Consider the following 26,404-nt stretch of genomic DNA (forward strand, 5'->3'; position numbering starts at 1 on the left):
GGCTAAGTGTTCCATAAGTTTATTCACATCCCATAACTTCCTTCCCAAAAGAAGTAACCAAAAATTCACATCAACCTCCAGGTCCTTAGAATTAGAAGTCCCTCCAGAAGTCATTACGCCCATTTGACTATTTCTGTCTGATTTTTCTTCTTACTCATCACCAAGGAGATGAATGTCTGCAACTCTCTGAGGACATTTTATAACCACATACAAAATCCACACTCCGAAAGTCCTTCAGCCTGTCTAACTTCAATCTGTCTTGCTGCATTTTAAGCCACAGAATTTATATGACTCTTTTTAATGAATGTAGGTTGACTGAGGCATGGAGAATAAACTCATTTCTTGCTCTCTCTTGGAGAAGGTTCTCCTCATTCAGACTGCAGCACTCCAAAGATCTCAGAAGCCTCATCCTTTTTCATCGTATTGTATACACACGGATGACTTTAGCAAATAAATTAAGTGAATGAAAAATAGGAGTAATACAGGTATTCTGAAACCGGAGTGACAGCAGAAGAAAATAGAAAGTTATTTATTATTTTCGAAGCAACCAAGTAAGAGGTTGATTGGGAAAGGTGAAAGATGAGAGAGAGAGAGAGAAAAAAAAAATCTGTCACTGAATGATATTTTCATCGGAGAGGAAAATAGGTACCAACAAATGAAATTTGACTCATCTTTGCAAGTTTCACTGAGCATGAAAATGTCCCTTTAAAATTTCCCGTAAGCCGTTGCTGGCTATGGGATTTTTCCAGTGCACAGGGAATCTGAGTTCAGGAGGCCAGGGAATGCCAGAAGGAAAGGGATTTTTGGATGCTTGGGGCTCTGAGACTGTCAGTTTAAAAAATGAAAGTAATATAGAAGGGGCAAAGTGGCATTTATCATCCCATCTCTCCAGGCTCCTGTCTCTTTAATCAGCTAGCCTGATTTGCCCAGTAAATGATTCCTGAGTGAGTGTGTGTGTGTGTGTGTGTGTGTGTGTGTGCCGGCGCGCGTGTGTTGTAGCTCTGTCAATCCTTGGATTAGAACCAATGATTGCAGCTTGTAGGAGGGCTGTCCAGGGCCAGATTGTACGATGTGTCTCAGTGCCAGAGTATGAGTAGAGATAATTACTGAGAAGTCACACTCTCTCACACCCTCGGCTTTCTTGTTGTGTCCTTCAGCAAAACAGTGGATTTAAATCTCCTTCCAACAGCTTGAGAGCAACGCAATCTGTCAGGAAAGAAAGAAAGAAAAAACCGAACCTGACAAAAAAGAAGAAAAAGAAGAAGAAAAAAAAATCATGAAAACCATCCAGGCAAAAACGCACAATTCTCTCTCTTGGGCAATCTTCACGGGGCTGGCTGCTCTGTTTCTCTTTCAAGGTAAGAGCTTGCTATTGATTTGCCTACAGTAGACCCAGGAATCGTACAGTGTGCTTTATAGGATTCGCAGGCTCCCCGAGTCGGCTGTGCTGCACGGTTTGCAGGTGGAGGAGAGAGCGTTTAAACAGCATGGCTGGGACTTCATTCTCCCTACCAGGCTGTGAGAATATTGATTTGATTCTGGCTGCTACCGGAATGGGGGAATGTATATGCATAAGTAAAATGTGTCTGGTGCTCCTGTTAGGTGCGTGGCAATGTCCTGGTCTCCCTGGCTTTATGTACATTCTTGCACACATACACAACAGAGCACACACAGAAGCAGGGAAAATTACAGATTCAGAGGGCAGCGGGGTTGCTAATGTGTTGCTTATGTTACTGGGAAGAAATTACAAGAGGAAACTTTAAATATCGGCCAGGAAACTTGCAAAGCTTCTAAAAGGAGCAACTGAAAAATGCAGGCTAGGAAGAATCAGGTAACTGTATCCTGAAAGATCTGGTCTGAGACCCAGCTTGAAGGGATGAATCAATTTGCAATTTGCGGCAGTGGGGGACAACTGTATTAGTTTTTAATGTGTTTGGGGGTGTGTTTGCGGTGGGGGCAGCGGGCTTGGGGGAGGATAACAAGGTAGTGGGAACACTCAGGGGGATCTGAAATTCGGGAAAGATTTTCCAAGTTGAAGGGAGAGAGGCAAGAAGAGTCGAATGCTAATTTTCTGTTTATTTATCGGAGGCGGGAAGCCAAGGCACAGGGGAGGCAGTTGAGGGTGGGCTAGCTCTCTGGCCCAGGGCACCCTTTGATGTTGGTTGTGCTGTGTTGGGGTGCATTTGGAATCTGCTTCCACCTTGAGTCCATTTGCTGCACCGTGTGGCCCCACGCTCTGTCCTAGCGCTGACGTTCCAGCAGCGGTATCATCTGCTCACCTGCTTGCTCTCGCCCACCCGTCCTCTGGAGGGTCTGACTTGCTTTTTTCATATTGAAGGTGCTTAAACTCATAGGGATTGAGACAGGCAGAGAAACTTTCCCTGGGTGGTCCAGCAGAGCTTGCAGACAGGATCCCATGCGGAAGCTCAGCGCTGTGCCTTGTATTCCCAGAGGAAAGTTCAGTCTCACAGGGCGAAAAAGAACGGGGAGTTCCACCCACCTCGTTCCCTTCTCCTACCGCAGTATGGAGTTCTCAGGGTCTTGTCTGTCCCCACCTCTGGTCCTGCGGACCCCTCTCTGAGGGTAGGCTTTGGGGGCTGCCTCTGTCCCCTTGACATCAGCTGCAGTGGCTACCATACAGACCCACACGAGGTGGGCAGAGAGGACCAGGCTGGGAAGAATCAAATGCGTGTGTACCCTTGGCTGGGGCTCAAGGAGGAAGGCAAGGGGTGCTGGAGGGATGGGAGCCCGAGGACAAGGAAGTTCACCGTGGTGGATTTTGCAGGGGTATCCTTGCTGTCGTCTGCTGTGTTCAGCCTCAGAGGGGCACTGGCCTCAGTATCTCTCCCATGGGAGCATTAGTGCGTGTAAGAGTGAAGGAGCCAACTTGGAGGCACCCTTGACTGAGTCGTCTTACGTAATACAGAGCAGCAATAGCGCGTGTGCGCATGTATGTGTATATGCATGTGTGCGGAGGGGAGGGTACGCACCCCTGCTGTTCTGGGTGCGTAGGGGCTCACCTGAGAAGAGCAGAGCTCCAACACCAGCAGTGGGGAAACTGAGTTCAGGGCCAGGCTTCTATGATGCTAACAGCAGAAATGAAAACTGAGTAGACGGAGGGTAGAGTGAAGGGTCAGAGGAAGGGAAAGGGAAGGTCCCAAGTCCTCAGTAATTTCCATCTGGCCTCTGGTCTGTGTCTCTTCTATCTATACATCAAACTGGAGACAATGGCCAAACTTCCACCATCAACAGCCCTATTGGCAGCATGCCAGGAGCCCCAGGGCCATACTGAATTTACATATAAATTAGCATACGTGATTTTTTTTCCCCCCCATCAGAAATAAATGCAGGGAAGCATAATATTTGCTCAGACTTTGAATCATCCTTAAATAGATGAGTAGAAAGTGGCGGTACAAAATTCTCCAGGGTGAAATCGGATTTTGTGGGCTTGTTCCTATCTTGGCGTGGGGTAGAGGTGACAGGGGTATCTTAAACCTCCTCGTACTCTGCCCAGTTTGACTTTCTTTAGGAGAATAATGGCCTCATTTGTGCTACCCACCTCGAGCCAGCTCCGCATAGGCTTCAGTGTGTCATAATAAAACAGGCTGCCCAATTTTAAGGACGAATAAACCCCCAAAGACCCCCACACCACAAGCCAGTTGGACTGGCAAAGGTGATGTCTGTTTTCTCTCTCGAGGGGATGGAAGCGGGAGTCTGCCAGCTATCTCTTATCAAACTTACAGAATTACTGAGGCAGCCCGGGTCTTGCCTGCAATAATCCACCCCTATTGCATTGACCCAGTGGGACTAGTTAGAATGCAGTACACATTCCAAGGCAATTTTTTCTTCTCTGTTTTTGTTTTAAGCTGGCTCTTCCCAGAGATGCTACTTCCTGGGTTTCTTGCTTTCTTAAAAAAGGTGTCCAGGGCTAGTGGCAGATGAGGGACCCCTTTCTGACCCTCTCCTCCCCCCAACCCCACCAGCAACCATGATCCAGCTTAGAGGGGGAGGGAATCTCCAAGGGAATCAGCACTGATTAGTGATGGGCAGGAGGGAGGGGGTGATTAGCGCCCTGGGGCTCTGGCCCTAAGACGCACCAGGGTTGATTAACTAGCGGCTCCCTCTTTCCTGGGAGCAGGAGCTGGGGAAGCTGGATTAGGCGGCTGTCCTTTTCAGCACACCGCCCACCTTCTGCCACGGAGAGGCTCTGAAAGGAATGGCTGGTGGTGCAGCAGCCTCTTTCTAGAAACCCGACCATTTCTCCTTCGAAGGATTAATGCTCCCTTTAACACCTTCCAATGAGCTTGGCTAGATTCCTGTCTTACCTTTCAAATTTTCTCATCTCCTCACATCCCACATCAACTTATATCTGCCCACCTGAGACAAACAGGCAGAGCAGAAAGGAAAGGACTCTGGGGCTAAGTTCACACTCTCCTTCACTCGGCGCCGACGACGCGGACACTGTTCAGCTGGGCAGATCGGCCAACTTCCTGCCACTCACAGGAAACGTCTGGGTGCCAGCAGCAGGCTGTGTTGGGGGATGCTTCGGGGATGTGAGGGAGGCAGATGAGGCCATAACAATGTTTACTGGCAAAGTGAAAAATCAGTGTGGGATGATGGGATCCTGAGCCTGATGTAAGCATTGTGGGCACTTGCAATCACAACCGCAACGCCCCACTCCCCCACCCCCCCAAAAAAAAGGCAGGGCAAAGAGACAGAGGAGCCTTACAAAGTAAACCCTGGCTGCCATGCTTGCTGCTGCCAGCTTGGGGCAAGTGAGAGGCAAGCCGGGCACAGTACAATCAATGCAGCTCACCATCATCCTTGATGTTCGGTGGTGGTCTTCCGAGCGTTTGATCAAGGGCACCTGGAGCGTCCCAGCCCTGACCAGCAGGCCTTGCTGCATGAACACCATTCTTGGGATTGCAGCTTTAGTGACCAGGTGCAAAGCCTCGTCCTGGTGCTGGTTCTCCCTTTGTGGCACTGTTCAAGCCGAATATCAGCCCAATAATGCCTTCTGATGAGCTGGATGCCTAGCCCCAGACTTCTGTTGTTTCTCAGGAAGCTTCTCCCATCATGCTGGCATTAGAGGTGCTCAACTGTGTCCTCGAAGAGATGGTCTCTCCTGCTTCCCTGCTCAGGTGCTCCATTCTGGAATGTCTGGCTTCTGTCCTTGGCATGCCTGCATTCTGGTTGCCTGGAGGTACAGTGACCTGGGCTGGGACCGCCCACTGGTCACGGATGGTTCAAACAAACCGGGGTTGCCTTCAGCCACAGTTTATCCATTGGGATGCAGTGATCTCTCTTAATATCCTGAGAACGGATGACATTTCTAAATCAATGCGAGCCACATGCTTCCGGCATGTACAGAAGACACAGGCTGAAAAGATTCGCAGCATCTTTTCATGTCTGTCTGCGAAGGATGAACACGCTTTGGGTGGAATCATCACGTCTGGGAGTTGGCTCTGTTCCAGGATTTTTGGGTTTGGCGTTCATGGTCTGCTCCCCCCACCAACCAGAACACCAAAGATGCAAACAAACTTTGCTTTATATTTGACCTCAGCAGAGGCCCTACACACTCTTCAAACATTCTCATGAGCATGGCTTCCAGGTTCCAGTGTGGTTCTGGTGGCCGGTGCAAGGCTCGGCGGGGAGCGTGTACATCTGAGCTCAAAGTCGCTTATGTTTTCTGTAGGGGAAAATCTTTCCCTCTGTGAGCCTGTCTCCCCACCTGCCTGCCAGGCTGGGGAGCAACTCCCCTGGGTGTTGTAAGGACTCATTAATGCTTGTAACACTCCAGACATGTGGTGCTAAGTGGAACTCCATGCTGAGACCGCTTGTGTTTATGCAGTTACTTCCTTTCTGCTCTATTGGCTTGTTAAATGTTTACTTTATGTCTATAGTCATTTGAAATTCAATAAAACGAATTAAACATAAAAGCTGGAAACATACAAAAATAAAGTAATCGATGGTATACAGGTCAGATGGGGTCCGGTGGTGCCATTGTAGCCTTCCTCCCCTGGTAGTGGATGCTTCCATTCCATTCCACTCCCAAGTGCGCTGGGGAAGGGCGGAGGGGCTTTGGAAGGAGCATGAAGGTGGCCTGCCTCCCATCCATTTGTAAAAGGAGACTTCTGCATGGGGGGTGCAATGCTGGCTGGAGGGGCGGGCAGGTGGCGGAAAGGAGGAGGACTAGGGGAAGAAAGCCAGAGCTGAGAGTTTCAAGGGTAAAAACAGCTCTAGTCTGGATTAGAAAAAGTGGGGGAAAAGAGAACTCAATCCTCCACTTTGACTGCGATTTTGGTCAATTATCTCTGAGAGCTTTCTATTTTATTTTCTGTATTTCTGTATTTATTTATGGAACCTTCTGGATGAAGCTTGCTGGTGATATCACTGCTTAAACTTAAAAGATCTATGTGTTCCTCCACCTTCGCTCTCATTCTGTCTCTTCCCCTCCCTCCCTCCTTCTGCCCTCTCTCCCCCTTTCCTCTTTTTCTCCATTTCCCTTTTTTTTCCCCTCTTCCATTCTTCCTTCTTCTCCTCTACGGGAACAGTAATTGATCAGTTGACAGATCTAGGTCATGCTGGCAGGGGTTGCTCCACTTCGTGCAGGCTTGCCCAGGAGAAGGAGGGAAGGTCTGTCTTCCCAGTTCACAAGGAGCCCTGATGATAGGGCGCAGCACGAGGAAGGGGGGACCAACGAACTGGTGGGTGAGTTCAGCCGTCCCCAGCAAGGGTCCCCAGGACCCTGTTGATTGATTACGGAGTCCTCAGCTCTTTGATATCCCTGCCACTCTAATTTCCCATATCCAATTTACCTTTGCCCTTGCCCACGTTTCGTTCAGCTTCTCTACCCTGCCTGTTCCAGTTGTCCTCATTTTCCTTTCTACTTGCCCCTCCTGTCCTCTTCTCCTTCCAAAACCATGACAGATCACAGATACTCCCCCACTTAAGTCATATTAGAGAGATGGCCTTTTGTTTATTTGCAAGAAGAAAAACAGAAACCCTGCCAGAAGAACTCTGTAAGTCATTTGCAAACTGCAAAACAAACCAACAAAGATTCACATTTTCGGTGCTGAGAAGAGAATATTTCAAGAGAGACTGTCAAGCTAAGAAATCAAATATTGGAAAACACATTCTTTAGCACTGTTACTAAGGACATCTTAGGTTACTAAATTTGATTTTTTTTTTTTCTTCTCTAAGAGTATTGCCTTCACAGTTATAAAAGACTGTTCAAAGAACTGGCTAGCTTTGGCTTCATGGCTCATTCCGATTCACCCTCTGGAGATGCTGCCTTTGCTTTATCTTGGTGGTGCCACCAGACTTGAACTCAACACAGACTGTAGCTGTGTGTGTATTGGTTCGGTCACCCAGCAAGTGTTTATTGAGTGTCTATTATGTTCCATGTATAGTTGTAGGTGGTGGGGATAAATGTATCAGTAACTAAAATGAACTAAAAGATGAGACCAAAGACAGAGTAGAATTTCTAAGATTTGACTTGGTTTGCCATCCTTTTTACTAGCATTCAGAAGCACCAACAGGAGTGCCAGAAGCAAGAGGAAAGAGTGCATGAAAACTTCTGGTTTCTTACGGCCATGATGGTGGGCGGCCAGACAGCAACTAGCCCTTGATCCTTTTTTACCTAGAGAGCACCGGGAGAGGGTGCACGACTCCAGTTATGTGTTAATAGCACGTAAGAGGTGCTGCCTTTGCTCCTCCCCGCTGTCTCCTGCCAAGAAAGGGCTCCTGCATGTTTGATATGCCCTCAGTTAGCATGTGGCTGATGAAAGCTGGTGTAAGTTTGTTGGCTTTGTGACAATTGTCTTTTGTCATTCAAGTTATTAGCTGATTCTTGGCACGATGCCACCCTGTCTGGTAGCCTCCCCACCTCCTTCTGGCCCTGCCTTCTGCACAGAACTAGAGGGCCAGAGAAGGTAAGGGGAGCGGGGTGGGTAGACAACTTATATCAGGCCGGGGAAGGATTTGCCTCTGGCCGCTAGTCTGGATGATGCAAATAAGTGCAGGGAACCTCTGTGAGGGATTCATAACTCAGGGCAGATCTAAGATAATCTCCCTTCTGAGAGCCCTTTTATTTGCTACCCACTCATCACATCTAACTTAAGGTTCCTGGAATAATAAAAATGCATCGTGATTTATTTGCTCTCCTCTGGTCATATACCCCAGTGGGGACACAAGCCTTTTTCCAATCCATCACCTTGTGTTTTCAGCAGTATGTAAAAGAGGGAATATAGCTTCTCTTAGGCTCACACTGGGTACTAGCTGTCTCTGGAATGCTCTAGAATGATTGTTTACCTGGCTGCTTCTATCTGCATTCCCACAGTGGTGGTGATGATTGTTCTTAGCTTTTCTCCTGTAGGAGAACAGATAACTGCCTTTGTCATGGATCCCAATTCTTCCAAGTCAAGCAGCCTGCAGCAATTCTACATTCCCTGACCCCATCTCAAAGCCTGGAAAGTCCTCAGAGGGTAGGTGCCATGTGTGTTTATTTGCAATATTTTCATCCTCGATATCAGTGGTACTCTAACCTGGTTCATCAAATTGTCCGAGGAGCTTTATAAAAATACCAATGACTGAACCTTATCCCAGACCAACGAAATCAGAATTTCATCATCAATCTTATTCAGAGCTCTGTAAGAGGTTCTCGTACGTGGTCAGGTTTAAAAATTATACCTCTAAAGTCATCTGAATTGTCCTATGATCTTGGGTAATTCACCTCCTCCATATGAGCCTCAGTTTCCGCATCTCTAAAATAAAGAACTTGGACTAAAATAATTGTCAAGTTTCATTTCAAGTTCAACATTTTGCAATTCTGCAAATAGTCTTTTTGAGTATAGCACCTGAAAGATAGTGATGCTAGAAGAAAGTATTCGGAAGCAGTTTCTGCTTGCAGGAAGCTTAGAATATAGGCAGATAGTTACAGATAGATGACCAAAGTCAGAATGTGTGAATGGTGTGTGTGTGCATGCGAACACGCATGCTCTATCATATCTACTACGTCACGGACCTATTTATACATGCATTTCTTTTAAGGCATCCTTAGAATGGGGGAAAAGGATTAACAGCATTTTAGGTAGAGGGAATCAGGAATGATAAGGATTCTTAACTGACCCATCTTATAAGAGAAATTCAGGAGCCCCTTCAATGTGGGTCAAGAAAGAATGTGTTAGAGCGGATTTAGTGAGTGCTAAGTGATGGCGAGTCTTGGAAGAAGCTCCATTCCTTAGTGTGAAGGTTTGCATGTTTCTCTTCCGCTCAGGCTCCACTTCTCATCCCCAAGAGTCAGTTAGCCCGCAGTGTTGCTTCCTTTGCTCTCCTTCTCATGGGCAACAAAAGCTCAACGCTGAGAACATCAATGGCAATTTTGCAGCTAGTGTGTTAGGCAGAAGTGATGCTGCTTCCACTCCCCAAGCCGGGTCAGTTCCTGCAGGGCATGCAAGAGTGAAAACTTGGTCTGTTTTGATAGGGTGCACAGGATAGAAGGCACATGGGGAACAGAGTTATCATGCAAATTTGTGCCCAGGGCAGTCTCTGGTTAACTCAGGAAGTACTCACATTGAGGGCTCCCCAGAGTGCTCACGCTGCTGTGTCAGCCAGCCCTACAGTCACAACCAGCTCAAGCCCAGAACTTTCAAGATGACTTATTTCAGTCCCTCTCCTTGAGCTCTGATACCTCAACAGTGCTGCTGCAGTGGTCCCCTAGCTTCTATCTCCAATAAGGGGGAACATGCATCTCTCTAGATAGTCTATTATAACTGACCATTGGATTTCAGGAAGACAGGAAGAGAAGGAAGACAAAGAAGGAGACAAAGAAGGAGAATCTGTCTTCTTATAGATTCTGGCCATTTACTCTAGGTCCAGAGAGACATTATAACATAGTGGTTGGATTGCCTGGGTCCAAACCCTGGCTCTGCCACTTCCTACTTTGAAACCTTAGGCAATTCAGTCAACTTCTGTGATTCCCTTTCCTCTTCTATAAAATGGAGGTAATTATGAGACTTAGCTTTAATGCTGTTTTGAGGATTAAATAAGTTGCTGCAGATAAAGTGCTTGGAACACTTCCTAGCACATAGTATGTTCTCAATAAATATGACCTAATAGTATTATGATTGATATGAATACTACCATCCACAGGACAAGTCTGTCCTTCTTCAACATGACTTTTCTTTAAATATTTGAAAAAAATGATTTCCTCCCCCTTCCTTCAAATTTTCTCTCCACGAGGTTAAATATCCCCAGCGTTTTTCCTATTTTCTATATTATCATCCATAGAAAGGGTGCTGATTGCTTTTCTCTAAGGTTGTTCTGGTTACTCCGTATTCTTAAAGTCTTCTTCTCCCATTGCACTCTGAGTAGCCCAAAATATTATAGAATATGACCTCTCCTGGTTCCAAACCCAAAGGGGATGAAGTCTCAGCTCTTTGGAAAGGTATTGGAAACACTTCGGGTCTGGCCTGGGTTTGTGAGCCTCTCCTAATCCTTTGCACTCCTGTTCCATAGACTGCTTGAGGGCTCGTCCTCACAGCATGTGTGCACACTGCTCCCTCTGCTGAGTGCTGTCCTCGTCTACCTCGAAAACACTTCTTATAATTCAAGAAGAAACTCCAGGCTCAGCATCCCTCTGAAGCCTCTCATTTCATCCTTCATGCCTCCATTTCTCTTGTACTTACCTCTACTCTTAACATCCATCACACACTGCGTAGTTACGTGCTCACACGTCTATCTTCCCTTGCCAGACTCTGAGCTCCTAGAGGTCAGGGACTGCCTTACGTATCTTTACATTCCTAGGGCACCTTGCACAACACCTGGCACAAATTCAATCTTCTGCATTTATGGCTGGAAAGAAAGGACAGAGAGAGGGAGAGACAGAGGGAAAATGGCATGGGATCGCCTTAGGTTTTTCAGGAGCCATATGACCTGTCAACTTATGATGAGCTGTTATCAATTCACCCCTTCCTTATCCTATGCCTGTGGTGTTTTACTCGGTGCACAATAACCCGGTCTCAAAACTTACCCTTTCTGAAGTTATCTTATTAGATTGAACTGATACCTTCTTTCTGACAAGATCTTTTTGGGACTCTGAATCTGTGATACTATGTTTTAACAATCCCTCCTAGTGATAATCAGTCATAAAACCTATGTTGCAGGTGCCTGGGTCGTGGCTGATGAGCTCAACATTTATGACTAAACTTACCCAAGAGCAGAAAATAGTCATTCTAGTGGTCAATAGATCAGATGAGTGGAGGACGGCATGGCTCTCTGAACCTACATTGGCATCAGGAGGAGTGAGACAGACAGGGGAAGTTTGGATCTAAGAAAAGAAGGAAGTTACTGGATGGATTATATTTAGTTGGAGAAGATGAAGTGGTCAGGTGTTTCTTATCTTCAGATCTACTTTTTCTTTCTTTCACAAAGTTGTCCACTAAGGCATTGACTCTCCTCCTCAACGCTCAAGAAGAAACTTGGCCCAGACATGGAAAAGGTTAATTGACAGCTTTTTTCTCAATGCAACTGGGGATGCATAGACATCTGTGGTTGGATAAACCATGTTGCTAATTTTGACAACAAATAAGAATTAATTGATTGTTTTACATTTCTCCTTCCTTTCCCCCTAATACTTCTTAATAGAAGGATCTAAATGGCTTGTCACCGTTTTTTTCATTGCTTTCTTGCACTGCTGAAGCCTTGTCAAGGCCAAAATAATTTAATCATCAAATACAAAAGCTTTTTCACAGACTCCTAGAGTTGTGAGAGATCATGGAATTTTCTGTCTCCATCCCTAAGGCAACAATCCCATCTGAATGATGTTCACTAATTTCTGCCCGACAATTCCAGAGATTCCCAGTGAGCAGACACCAACCCCCTGCATCGTTGTCCCCGGTTCTGGCTGCCTATCAAAATCACCTGTGGAGATTGTTATAAGCAGATGCCCAGGGATGACTCACAAAAATTCTCATTGAATAGGTCAGTGTAGGACAAAGTCCCTTCTACTTCGAAATAACTACAGATGATTCTATTGTGCAGATACAATGGAGAATAAATGATATTAGCACCCCTTTCCATAGTTGATCAACTCTGTGAGAAAACACTACTCTGGCAAGCACTTTTGATGACACCTCAAAATCAATTATTATCCTTTCTCTGTATAAACAGTGATCTGAATGTGTTCAGGACAGCAGTGTGCCCATTCAAAATAGTCATCACCAAAATTCCCTTACAGATGAGTATGGTCATGCCACGCAGTTCAGGTTAATGAGATGTAAGCACAAGTTTCCTTGGAGTTTTGAGGATTATACTCAGGAAGCCTGTGTTTTTTAAGCCTTACCATTGCTGCTTCCTCTTGACTAAGAGAATGGCATAACCTGGAGATCCAGGAAACAGCTTGGAAACAGGAGGACAAATAATACATACCAATGGCAAAGGGGCGCATGAGTGGCTCAGTCGGTTAAGCATCCAACTCTTGATCTCAGATCAGGTCTTGATCTCAAGGCTGTGAGTTCAAGCCCTGCATTGGGCTCCACAATGGGCACGGAGGATACTTTTTAAAAAAATGGCAAAGAAGGAAGCCTTTAGGTTGAACCGAATGGACTCAGCTGTTTTGGTAAATCAAAAATAGTTGAGTATAGGCAATTTCATATGGCTCAATCTAATTAAAGGACCTTGGGTTCAAGATGACATAGCAGTTGTACCAGCACTAGAATACATGTTCCCATACTCACTGTCACGTACGAGGAAATAAAACCCTTATTTCATTAGGTTTCTATTATTCACAGATGAATATAATCCTAATGAATCTATGTGGAGCAAAGACTTTCCTCTTACTAACTTTTGCCAATTAGAGCTGCTCAAAAATATAAGGAATATTGTGTGATCCTCTTTCTAAAAGATAGCTATCATGAACCCTACTTATCTTGACATTCTTAGTTCCTTCTTATGATTATCATATGGCATAACTTTTAAACCATTAATCATCCTGATCCTTGTCTTCTGAACATGCTCCAGGTTGATAATGATCCACTAAAATACATTACCAGACAAATTCTCCCCAGTGTAGTTTGATTGGTAAAGTGGGGCATGGACTATTACCTACCATATTTTGGACTTTCTAGTTACATAGGTTCACTTTATTACGGTATTCTTTTCTTCTCTTTTTTTCTTCAGAGCTACCACACTATTAGTTCATATTGATGTTGTACTCATTCCTCTGGCAAAAATGTTACTATGTAAGACCTCTTCTATTCTTTTTTTTTTTAAAGATTTTATTTATTTATTCGACAGAGATAGAGACAGCCAGCGAGAGAGGGAACACAAGCAGGGGGAGTGGGAGAGGAAGAAGCAGGTTCATAGCGGAGGAGTCTGATGTGGGGCTCGATCCCATAACGCCGGGATCACGCCCTGAGCCGAAGGCAGACGCTTAACCGCTGTGCCACCCAGGCGCCCCAGACCTCTTCTATTCTTGCTTATAGTTAATTTTCCTTAAATGTTTCATCTAAGTTTGAAATTTTACTGCATCTTGGGTCTTTTATTTAAATCCACTGAGATTATTTTTGGATTCTGACGAGTTGTCACCACCAGCTTTATGTCATCCTCAAATGATATAGACATGTAATCTCCACATCATCAAGGTGAATGATTTTTTTAAAAGCAACATAATAGACCCAAGGGCATGGCCAAGTTCTTACTTACATTTATATTTCACCCACTCCAGAATGATTTATTCATACCTTACTGTATGCAAGCCATAAACAACAACAAAACAGAGTTCTTATACTCAACGAAGTAGACAATTCAATACAACATGGTAAGTGCTGAGATAAAAGCAAGTGTTGATTGCAATGGCAGCAACTAGGAGATTTTTCAGGTCAGAAAATTCTTCTAGAAGGAAGAGATGTGAAAGCTGAGACACGAAGGTGACTAGATTTAACCAGGTAAGAGGAGAGATAAATATTACAAGTATAAGAGACTGCATATGCCAAGGCCTAGAGTTAGGGGAACATGGTAGGAATTCAGGAATCCAGTATCCAATCTGGCAAGATGGAGCATGTGTGTGTGTGTGTGTGTGTGTGTGTGTGTGGTTTTGGGGCTCAAACAGATGGGGGAGAAGGGAAGTAGGTAGAAAGACAAGATGTGTAGGTAGAGCTGTCGGCAGAGGTCAGAACTTGAATGGCCTTATGTTTCCTATAAAAGATTTTATATTGAGAGAAGAAAGTGTGTTGAAGGGTTGCATGTCCAATAGTAACATGATCAGATTTGCAGTTTTACTTGTTGGATAACATTATTTGGTTTACTTAAAAATGTTAAAATATTGTTCTAGCAACAGTGTGGAAAATTAATTAAAATGGGGGCAAGACTAGAGGCAAGGGAGCCTTCTAGAGGATGTGGAGGCTAATCAGGCATAAGTTAACCAGGGTGAGTGCTGCAGAGATGGGGAGATTTGGGAGTATTCAAGTGTTACGGAGGTAGAAGGGTTATGACTTGGAAGTGGATAGGAAAGAGGATGAGAAGTAATAAAGGGAAGTGAAAGAAAACTTTCTGTTTTGGGGTAAATGCTGCTCAGGTGTGTTTTAGGGAGATGGTGATGAATGCAGTTTGGGTCATGAAGGGTTTGAATGCCTAATGGACATTTTCGAGGTGCTATCCAATATGAAGTCAGCTACACTGATCTGGAATTCAGGAGAGACCTCTGAGCTTCAACAAAGATGGTCTATGACACAGATACAATTAACTACCCAAGAAGGGAGTAGAGAGTACCTACTAGATGACTAGTATTTAAAGGTTGGGAAGAGAGGAGATTTGGGAAGATAATTGACAGGAAGTGGCCAAAAATATAGGAGAAAAACCAGGAGAGCATGATGCCTTCAAGGTCAAATGACGTATGTTTGGAAGAAGGCAGGGACAATAACAGTGTCAAAGGCTACTAAAGAATCAAGTAAGATTACACTGAGTGATGAAAATATCTTCTATCCCCTTGGGAGAACAGTTTTGTGGGGTGGAGCCCTAGCGTGGGGAACAAAAGTAAGGTAAGGATATAGAAAATGTGGACAATTGTTTCAAATTTTTTTGGTTGTCGCTATTGCCGTTGTTAAGAAATAAAGAAGGAGGGAATGGGGAAACAAAGGGGAATTGCAGTTGGAGAGGATGTTGTTGCTTTTATAAGATGGGAAAGACCTCTTTGAATGCTGAAAGGCAGGTGTACCTAAACAGCAAGGAGGAAAGGAAGACTCAGGAGATATTGACGAAGTGAGATCCCCTAGGGAATATGAGAGGGTGTAAGGGGTAGCAGATCTTGACCACTGGTAAAAGAATGAGTCTTGGAGACAGGGAGAAAGACAAATTGCATTACTATATAAAGTAAGGAAGGAGAAACTTATTCAGAATTCCTATTAGGATTGGATTCAACTGCAAATGACAGAAACTACACAATAAAAGTGGATTAGATACAATAAAAGCTTTTCTATGTGGCCACAAAACATTCCACTTTGTTCATGGCTGGTGTAATATTTTCTTCTTATAGAAGAAAAAGAGGATGGATGTTAGGAGGCAATTAGCATGTTGTATGACAGGAGGGAATGTTAGATCTCGCCTTGAAAAGGATGGAAGAAGCCCTTGGGCCCATACAGCACACGTGTGGTTAAGATATCACCATGTACTTTGTGGCATCTAACCATGGGTTTTCAACATTTCTAGTCATTAGGGAAATGCAAATCAAAATCATAATGAGATAAGACTTTATACCCATTAGGATGGCTATTGTTAAAAAACTTAAAAAAGGAAAGTAAAAAATGTTGGCGAATATATGGAGAAGTTGAATTGGAACCCTCCTGTGCATTACTGGTGGGCAAGTAAAGTGCAGCAACCATTGTGGGAAACAGTTTGGTGGTTCCCCCCAAAATTATAAATGGAATTATCATATGACTCAGTAATTGAATTTCTACGTATATACCAAAAAACCCCAAAATTTGAAAGTAGAGACTCAGGTATTTGTACAGCCATGTTCACAGTAGCATTATTCCCAATTGACAAAAAAGCAACCCAAGTGTCCAACAGTGGACGAATGGATAAACGAAATATGGTGCATATGTATTATCCAAGTATTATCCAGCCTCAATGAAATTAATGAATGAAATTCTGACACAAGTTACAACACGGATGATCCTTGAACACATGATGCCGAGGGAGAGAAGTCAGACACGAAAGGACAAATATTGTATGATTCCACTTATATGAAGCACCAAAATAGGCAAATTCATCGAGACAGAAAACGGAAGTCTCCAGCCGCTGAGGGGAGGAAGAAATGGGGAGTTATTATTTAATGGGGAAAGTTTCTCTTGGGGGATAACGAGAAAGTTCTGGAGATGGATGGTGACGTTGAGCTGCACAACAGTGTGGATGTACTTAATGCTAGTGAATTTCACATTTAAAATGGTTAAAATGGTAAATTTTATGTTGTACAGAACTTACGCTGATAAAGAAAAATGAAACGAGAGAAGCAGCTGTCCTTGCGTGGTATGGATTCGTGTAAACCTTTCGGCATGGTTGTGGGAAGTTGAAGGAGTCTGCATTCAATGGCTTTGATTTTCTCTGAGTGTAATTTGGGGAAGATGTGTGTTTGCACACGTGTGTGTATGTTTATATCCATAAACCAGTAGGCTGTGTTTTCCAGAAAGCAGAAAGGACTGAAACAGTGACTTGTGTAATGGGCAAAAGGGCTGACTATTGACTCGGGATTGCACAGAATCTCCCTCCTTTCCTCATGACATGCTCTTCTCTCTGGATGTTAAGATACAATCTGATCCACTCCTACCTGATTTTTCCAACTCTTTTTATGGTTCTGGTCCTACCATCTAGGAGATGGTAGCAGACTATCTTTCAAACAGGGGCTCACCTCCAACTCCTTTCTTGAGTTAGCTCTTGAAGGAATTACACCAGAGAGACTTATATTTACAGTTTGCAGAGCATGTCCCCATAGACCCTATTTCTTGATCTTCACATCAGTTAGAATATTCTTTCTCATCCCAGCCCTGTCATTAACTCTGACTTTTGGAATTGAGTTGTTGCTGTTGTTGCTGTTGTTGTTGTTGTTGTTTTCCCCCAGAGCCTTTGTTTTCCTCATCTGTAAAATAGGATATTTAAATTTCCTTAGAATAGGCTTCCATGTTTCACTGAATTATGCTTGTGAAACCTGGGGACTGCACTTTCCCCCGACCCCTCTCCACCTTTCTTGCTCCTATAATCACTCACCAGCTCAGTTCAGGTCTGCCTCTGAGTGACCTCCTATATCTCTCTGTCTCTCCTCTCTTGCCTGGCGGCCCTACCTCGGTTCAAGCTCTGGCCATGTCTTGCTAAATAATGCAGCCTCTAACTAGGTCCCCTGCTACCAGTTTTCTCCTCAGATGAGTCCATCTTCTCTCTTGCTAATAATTAATGATCTTGCTAAAAAAAAAACAAACAAATTTTGTCACCTCAGTCCTTTCTTAAAATATCCATTAGCTCCACATGGCTGGCTTTCAAGACAAAAGCCCAAATTCCCTAACTTGGCATAGAAGTCACTTCCCTATCTTGCCCCAGCTTCTTTCTTGCTCTGTCTCCCGGCATCCTTCTGCTTCTGCCCTTTTGCCCCACTGACCCCAGACACCGACCCCAGGCACTGACCCTGGGCACTAATGCCCTGCCACAGCACAGTGCCTTTGCACACACTGCTCTCTGTCAGGGATGTCCTTCCTGCAGGACTAGCCCAGTGCAACACTGTCTTAACTTGCTTTAATGTTGAAGGTGGAATGATGGGATAAATAAGGCCAGAAAAAAAGAGGGCAAAGATTTTTGAGACCTACTCGATTCCCTCATTTCTATACTGAGCCTTCAAGCAGACCCCTCACAGCAGTTTCCTTGTTCCTCCTCTGCCCATGGGAAAGAGGAAGGGGTTTGTTTCTACACAATGCTCTTCGAGTTGTGGCTGTCCAAGTGTGGTCTTTGAATCAGAAAGTCTGGGGCTTTCTGAAACACAGCTATGTGCATTTTAATAAGCCCTTCAGGAGATTGATGCTAAATTTGGAGAACCACTGACTTAGAGAAATGGTGAACACAGACGGAGGGAGCTCTGCCTGGAAGGGCCGCTCCCAGTCTAGGCTCCTGGTGTGTGTGTGTGTTGAGGCGGGTGTAGTCACCTCTCTGCCCTCATGGGAGGGGTCTCAGTTTCTCTTGAATACACCCACCTCAGGAAAACAAAACAAAACAAAACAAAATATCAGGACAAAGCAAGCTTGGTGGTATGTAAGCTATGAAAATATATAAACTAAGTAATTGAATATTCCCTTTTGCTAGGATTGCCAAATTTAGCAAATAAAAATCCAGGACGCCTAATAAATTTGAATTCCAGATAAGCAACAAGTATTTTTTTTATTATGCACAGCATATACTTATACAAAAAAAAAATATTTGCTATTGATCTGAATTTCAAATTTAACTGGGCATCTTGTTTCTGTTCTGTTTTTATCTGGCACCTTCCCTTTTGTCCCTTGAGGGCTAGGTGTACCAGGAAAACAGCCTGGTCAGAATTAGGTGTTTCAAAAGTAGAAGTTTTAGTAGTCTATTTCTCTCCTCTTTAATACAGAGGAAAATGATTTGTCTGGGAAGAAAAAGAATGGCTGTTCTTTCTGGCTCATTGGGTTATTTGTAAAATCTACATTTGAAAACAGGGAGGGGATTGAGAGAGAGAGAGAAGAGAGAAAGAAACAAGATGGTGGTTGGAAGGGGCCCGCCTGCCAGAAAGTTCCTCCCTCTTGAAGTAAGGGAGCACCCATAGACGGGCCAGACCCTGACTCCACATGCCCCACAGCCCAAGCGTGGAGGCAGCTTCAGGGAGATGGGGCTCCCTCCCTCCAGGCTCTGTCTCCTGGACAGGTTTTCCACACCACCTCCTACCTGTCCCAGGTGACAGGACACCACCTCAGAAGTGGGACGGTGGCGCTGTGACTGGGGAATGAGTGACAGACTCCCTAACAAGACGCAGCTGAGGGAGCGGCTTGCTGACAGAACAATTTGCTGGCGCGCAGGACATCCGCCCAGCCCCGGCAAAGCGGCAGCCTAGGCGTCAGGAGAAATTTCGGGATTTATCATTCGCCTTGGTGTCAGGTTTTCTGCGAGCCGGCATCCTTCCCACGGAGCTGTTGCAGACCTGCAGCCTTGACATGCTCTCTACCGAGGCTCCAGAGCCCCAGGAATTACACATAAAACTATTCCATTTTTTCCCTCTCCTGATCCGCTTGTGTTTATGTAAATGACTGGAAAAGCAGTTTTTGGCCTATTTCCGAAGCTTAAGGGCTTCGTGAGAAGCCTATTATTGAAAAATCAGAAACTGAAAAGCAACTTCTTAGACAATGAATTAGCAGCTCAATGACTGTGTGTAATGCCAAGTGTACTGTAACTGGCTGCATTACAAATAGGAACTCCCCTGGGATTCAGTAATCAAACACGTGGCAACAGGTTGTCTGTTTCAACAGAGAGTGAGTAATCAAAGGAGATTTGCAGTTAATCCAAATATAACAGCGAAGTATCCAAGAGAAGGGCCGGGAAAAGGAGAAATTACAAGGGTGTGGGTAGACTGGGGCTTTCTGACCTGGAGTTCCACGTGCAACTGAGGGAACACTGGGGCGACAAAGTGGGTCCATCTGAGCACTTGGGGCCCCAGCCATGTAGAGGGGAAACTGAGGCTTGGCTCCATACCACAGCAAGCCTGAAAATTAACCTCAGCACTTGCCTCTCCTGCTTGGCCAGTGATGTAAAATTGGGGGATGCCTTAACTAGCGCTCAGTGATTTGCCTCAAACTTCCAAGTCCTATGCTGGTTTGAGGGTGTGTGGATGAATCAGGGGTGGGGAAGACTTGCTCCACCTGGGAGGCGCTGGTGACACTGTTTCAGGAGACCTGTTGAGTTTGTAGGCCTACCTCTGTGTTCCCCAAGTGTGGTCCCAGACCAGCAGCATCAGCATCGCCTGGAAACTTAATCAGGAATGCACATTCTCGGGGTGCCTGGGTGGTACAGCGGTTGGGCGTCTGCCTTCGGCTCAGGGCGTGGTCCCGGCATTGTGGGATCGAGCCCCGCATTAGGCTCCTCTGCTATGAGCCTGCTTCTTCCTCTCCCACTCCCCCTGCTTGTGTTCCCTCTCTCACTGGCTGTCTCTATCTCTGTCAAATAAATAAATAAATAAAAATCTTTAAAAAAAAAAAAAGAATGCACATTCTCGGGCCCCACCCCAGACCTATAGACCTTCAGAACCTCTGAGATGAGGCCCAGCAGTCTGCGTGTTGAGAAGTCCTCCAGGTGATTCTGACGCTCACTGATGTTTGACAACCACTGGCTAATCCGATCACCGGGTTGCTGTAGACACCAGGGGAGCCCCTTACCTGGGCTCATGTGTGAACGCACCCATGGCTGGTTCCAGATCCCGGAGCAATTCTGTGTTGACCCGCCCTGCCCTGATCCCCTCACAGGGCTACGGGGCTACAGGGAAAGAAATTTAACATTTTTAAACATGTCCCAGTACTCAGTGCCAGGCACTGGTAAATGTTTTATGTGTGATATTTTATTTAATCCTTTCTACAACCTTGTGAGCTAGGTGTTGTAGATATGATTTTATTGCTGAGAAAACTGTGGCTCAGAAAGATCAACTTACCCGGGTCTGGATGTTTCCTGAGCCCATACTCTTTGCCCTGTCCCACCCAGCATCTCTGACACACACGGCCTCTGCCCCCAGAATGCCTTGGGTACCACCCACACAAAGCAACTGGCAGCCTGGCAGGGCCCCAGTTCTATATTTCTCTCCCTCCCCCACCCCACCCGACTCCTTGCCTCATGTTAATTTCCCACCTGAGTACTGAGTACTTTATAAATAGCAAATCTAAAATGAATTTTCTACCAGCGATCATTAGCTCCCTTGACATCCATTAAACATTCTCGCAAGCAGAGTGAAGTGACAAAAGGGACTGATTTTTACAGTATGCTTAATAGGGAAAAAGAAAGAAAGGTGTTGACAAGTCCTTTTTTTTTATGTCCTGATATCACGAGGAATTTAAAATCAGTCAAATGACTTTTATCCGAAAAAAAAATAAAAAAGAAGGCTAGGATTGGGGGTGGAGGGAGAGAGGGTGGGGAGAGGGAGGCAGCTTTCCCAGCACCCTGCTCAGCCCATTTCTGTATCTGTGACAAGTAAACATGGAGTTAGTTAGCTCGTGCCAGCCACCAAGATGAATATGTCAGATTTAATGCTTCAAAATATATAGGGTCTGAGCCAGGGAGGGCTGAGGGGCTGGGGGAAGCAAGCAAGTGGTATTAGGGGAGAGGGAAAATAGCCAATCTTCTGCTGAAACTAGTGGGAGAAGAAATGTGTGGTGCAGTAGCTGAAGTCCGAGAAGGCTGGCATATGAGGCACTAGCTGAAAATTTAACTTTGATTTCAATTTTCATATTTGTCAGCAATAATTAGATTCACGAAATGTTTTGCCACTGTTCTAAAATACTAATAAGTAGAGGCCTTTGTAGTGTGGTTCATGGAGTCTTTTTTTCCTAGTGGTCTAGAAAAATCCCATTAAAGCGAAAAGTCATACTATATTACATCGCTCCAACACACATGGACTCCGTTGCTGGGGTAATGCCCTCCCTGAGACGGGAGCCCCCTGTTTCACCACAGAGCCCCCGGCTGGCAAGGGAGTCTGGCTTCATGCGTCTCAGCTGTCCACCATTTCAGACCTCACAGACCTCCCTGGGTCATGGGCGAAGCCAGCCTGCCAGAGACCAAGGGAGGAGCAAATTCAACAAAGCATCGCTGTCGGAAGGATGAGCTTTCATAAGCATCACCTAGTGGAGCAGGTTGAAGAGAGGAAGGAGAAGACGATGGTCTGGTGGGCACGGGCCCCGGCTGGGAGGGGTGGCTCCTGCCTGGAGAGGGGAAATTTGCTCGCTGTCCATCAACAACCTGGACTCCCTCCCAGGGGCTTGATGCTGAAGCCCACCCAGTGGCAGAACCTACGTGTCCCTCCTCCCCATCCCCATCCTGTTCCTGAAAGGAAAAGCTGAACTCTCTGGAGATAAGGTTTGATGAAAAGGTCCAAGTTCTATTATTTCTGAGCAACTTTTCCCTGGGGTGTCCAAGCCTCTCTGGTGTTCCGGGGAACTCCCTGTAGGCCAGTGTGTCGCGGAGCAGTTACGGGTCTACTGTTGACACCCTCCAAGAAAATAGTGGGTAAGGAAGGGCCTGGAACATCCTCACCTCCCTCCTACCTTGCTTTCACCACCACTGCCCTGCAGTCAGGGATAATCGTTCAGATGGGCTGGCATCTCTCTCTGGCACACTCTTCCCTAGGCAGACTACTGCTGCGGACAGCTGCCTGGTCGCTCATCTCTTGGAATCCAGTGAACATAAGAATTCTGCCATGATGCTCTGCATTTTCCTTCCGTAAGTTCCAAAGAGAAATCCCAAGCTGTCAGTTCTAAGTTACCCATACCAATAGGAAAACAGGGGGCCAACTGGGCCTACGTGATTTCCTCTATCTCTCCCCCAAACCCCGTTTCCCTCCATGTTACACTGTGCTTGGCTTGGCCTGGTAGTAGAGGGACCTGGAATCCACTAGCCTTACGTCTATTCCCTAAGCCCTAAAGGGAAATGATGGAGGAGTGTGTAGATGGGCAGGGAGCCAGACCAGGATTCACAAAAACGTAGCAGCCCAGATAAAGGACAACTTGCTGAAGTCACTCATGGCAAAGGGGGGCGGGCGGGTACGTCCATCCCAGGAAAGCACGGCAACTGCCTCCCTGTGCTCCTCCCTCCCTGCCCTGCCACTGGGATCCCCTTTTCCTGGGCTTTGTCCCCAAGGTGCTACTTCCTCCCAGGCGAACCTCTCAGGGTAGGTGGAAAACACGAGCCTGTGCTCCTTCCCCGAAGTGCAAAGATCTTCTTCTGGCCCAGGCCTCTCTCTCGGCCCCTCCTTCCTTCCTGCTCACCCACCAATGGCTGTTTTGCTGCTGCCTCGCTTTTCCCTAGTGGCATGTGCCAGATCTTATCCCTATGCAGCACTTCAGGATGAAAGAAGGAGGGGATATTAAATCCACCAGTGATACGCGTGGCAATTGGGAGAGGCTTTTGTTGTGTCATTTCCTACCTCCTTCAGCCTATTAAGCAAACAAAAGTGCTTGTGGAATGAGAAATGTAAATGGCCAACGCAAGCCGATTAATCCTAGATGTACAATTCCATTAATAAGGCCGCTTTTTAATAGGCGGCTCCGTCGGCAGCGGCGGGCAGGCCAGGAATTGATGTATTCTCTGTAATTGTATTGCAACTAATAGGATATGAAGAAAATTGTACCAGAGAAGCAGGTCTTTCAACACCATTTTCCAATCAGCTGAAATAATGACTTGCAGCCGAAAGCCTTGAAAAGTAACGACACAGAAAAATATAACATCGTCCAGGAGTATCCATTATTTCAAATCCTAGTTTGGGGTTCTTTCTTTCATTCTCTGTCTCCCACCCTGCCCCATCTCCATCTTCATCTCTTCACCAGGGATGACAAGCAAATCCTGAGGGGCTTTGCTACAGTAGGTAGATGGCAAAGGAGGGCCGCCAGGGGGGAAGGGCCCGGCCCCGGCTCCGGCTCTCAGCGGACACAGGCCTTGCACCCAGGCTGAGATGGCTGTGCTTCTCTGTCTGGAAGTCACGGGATGCTTCTAATGTGCCAAGCACCACTCTAGGTTCTGGCCATGAATAAAGCAGACCCCAAATCTGTCCTTGCCCTCATGCTGCTTGCGGTCTGCCGAGTCAGCAAAATTTGTGCTGAGCCCTCACTGTCTATCCTAACAGGCCCTTGGTCTGTTCCCGGAGACCCTCCCAGGATGAAGGGAAAGGGCCTCTGCCGTCGGTGACTTTGCTACGGGCATCGGAGGGAGCCAGGGCCCCCAGCCAGCCAGGGCCTCTCACTCCCCCTGTCTGCCTTGCCTGGTCACTGGGTCTCTCTCCTGCCCATTGGTATGCGGACTCTGACCCTCCCTTGGTCACAGGCTGGAGAGTAAATATAAAAAGAAAAGGCAAAGCACATTTCAGTGGAAATCCCCAAGGAAACCGATGTGATTGCTCTACAAAAATGGCTCCAATAAGGGCAGAAAGGAATATTGCTTTTATAGCTTTGGGGACATAAAACATTTAGAAAATGTGATTGACTGGCAGGGTCTAATTTATCATTTATCTCATTCCCTCCACTCTCTCCTCCTCCCCACAACACCCGGGCGGACGGAGGCAAACTTTTTCCCCTCTCTGCTTTTCCTTTCTTCTTCTCTCTCCGAGACTTGGATTTATCATCATTCTGTGAAGCAGGAGAACTCCTGTGGCTATTTATAATTAATGCTCAGAAACCTGCCAATCCATTTAATGACACTAGCAGGTCATGGCCCCCTTATAGCTCTCCATTAATCATCATTAGAACAGCTCTGAGTTTTTACATTCTTTTTAAATGTTAATTCACCTCTGTAATGCTCCTTTTAGTTAAAACTGTAAAGAGGCAAGTGGCTGCTACCTAGTTGCTCCCCGCCAGGGGAAAGGCATGGTAGAGTTGATAAAGCCTGGCTGATTTCCTCTGTTCTTTTGTCCTCCACCCCCTATCCCCACCACCAGATGTCAACCCAGTTTGTTCTTTGGTTGCCTGTATTTATCTTTTAAAAAATGCCTAGTGGCTTAAAGTTCCAGGCAGATACACAAACTCGGATATCTTTGGGCTCCCAGGGCCAAGGCAACATCCTGAGCAGAGTTACTGACCCAGTGTCATGCCATGGTTTTGTAGCTCCTGGAAGTGACGGACCGTAGGGAGCTCCAGGGGTAAGTCACGTCGGAAACTATCCATGTGATTCTTCAAGCACTCAAGAATAGGTTCCAAATGAGCACGCCGAACGAGGTCACGTAAGGAATTCTTTCTTCGTGTCAAGAAACTCACACTTGCCCCACTGTTGCCACAATAGGCTACGAGACTTTGGGCGGAACATTTCACTTCCCTCCTCATCTACAAAACTGAGTCACAGGCTTCAAGTTGTGGACCGAATCCATCGTGGGGATGAAGGGCACAGCCTAGGGAGTAGAGTCGATGGTATCGTAATAGCATTGTAGGGTGACAGGTGGTAGCTATGCTTGTGGGGGGCACAGCACAACGTATTGAGCTGTGGGGTCACTGTATTGTACACCCGAAACAAATGTAACATTGTGTCAACTCCAAAAAATAAATAAATAAATAATTTATTTATTTATAAACGTATTTATAAAACATCTGTCCCACCCAACTAATAAGGTGAAATCTGTAAGGATTAAACGGAGTTGCAATTATATTAAACTTTTAAAACTGATAACATCAAGGCAAGGGGTCATGATCGACATCACTTCTTGCCTTTATCTGCCCCTCTGCACGTGTACCCCAACCCCTTGCCGAAGAAGTCCCCTGTCTTCATTCATACGCACGAGTATGAGTCCTTTCCAACCTCCATACTGTTGCACTCATATCATATTTCTCAAGCCAGAAAAATGTATTTTGAATCATCAAAACATGTCGTAGAAAGTATGTTAAACTGGGAATGGAGGCATCTAGACGTGGGTATCCACCTGTTAGCTGTATGACTCTGAGCAAATCACTTCACATCTCTAAGCTTCACTTCTTTTATTTTTGGATTTCGTGTTTTTAAGGCTCCTTGATTTTAGTAAATATTGTGATTTTATTGTTTGACCTATGAGTGTGCCCAAAGAGCCCCGCCAGTGACTCAGGTCCCTTCGAGCAGCTGAGCTCTTAAATTCTTATCTTGTCAAACACCATGCCCTAGAGCTTAGAACTCTAACAAAAGCAAACGCAAATAGATGAGGAAAATAGAAAATGTATATTTAATTCATTTTTGACTAATCACCTGATTTCTCTTGATACCACCCATTTTTGTACTAAGCATTCGGGATTATGGACTTGAACTTATGTTCAAGGTTGTCTCAAATCTACACATTAAACTGCGATGACCCCTCAGGGTCTACCAGGAACCAGGCACCTCATAGATGATATCGTTTCATCCTTTATAATACTCTTCCAAAGTGGGTTAGCCTCATTTTATAGGTAAGTAAACTGAGGCTTAAAGAGGTAGTGTGTCCAGTCTGAGATTTATGTGCATTGCAGAGTCACAGGTCAAACCCAGATCGCCTGAATTTAAGTCCAGCTGTTTTTTGTTTGTTTTTTTCAGTATTCATCTTGTTTCGCCCACTCTCCCAGCTCCTGTAAGTAAGGATGAGGTGACACACCGTCTTGCATGAAATAAAGACCTACTTTTTCAGCTGCTCCTGTTCTGGTGTGGATTATAACTAGTGACCTATGATTTGGGCTAA

The 26,404-nt window shown here is 45.6% G+C and overlaps 1 protein-coding gene and 1 non-coding gene across 4 annotated transcripts in view; both read left to right on the plus strand.

Moving 5' to 3' along the window:
* The first annotated feature begins 1,103 nt into the window (after nucleotides 1–1,103).
* NTM (neurotrimin) overlaps nucleotides 1,104–26,404 on the plus strand; it is a 927,363-nt gene continuing 902,062 nt past the window's right edge. For all 3 annotated transcript variants that reach the window (XM_057316613.1, XM_048217123.2, XM_057316615.1), the window contains exon 1: nucleotides 1,104–1,358. In XM_057316613.1, coding sequence (XP_057172596.1) covers nucleotides 1,277–1,358 — 82 coding nt within the window. In that variant the 5' untranslated portion in view covers nucleotides 1,104–1,276. The remainder of the gene's footprint in view (nucleotides 1,359–26,404) is intronic.
* On the plus strand, nucleotides 15,568–15,694 carry LOC113260250 (U6atac minor spliceosomal RNA). Its single transcript, XR_003317886.1, has one exon. It is a non-coding gene; the product is annotated as a U6atac minor spliceosomal RNA (small nuclear RNA).

Source organism: Ursus arctos, unplaced genomic scaffold, assembly GCF_023065955.2.
Source record: "Ursus arctos isolate Adak ecotype North America unplaced genomic scaffold, UrsArc2.0 scaffold_22, whole genome shotgun sequence".
Lineage (NCBI taxonomy): Eukaryota > Metazoa > Chordata > Mammalia > Carnivora > Ursidae > Ursus > Ursus arctos.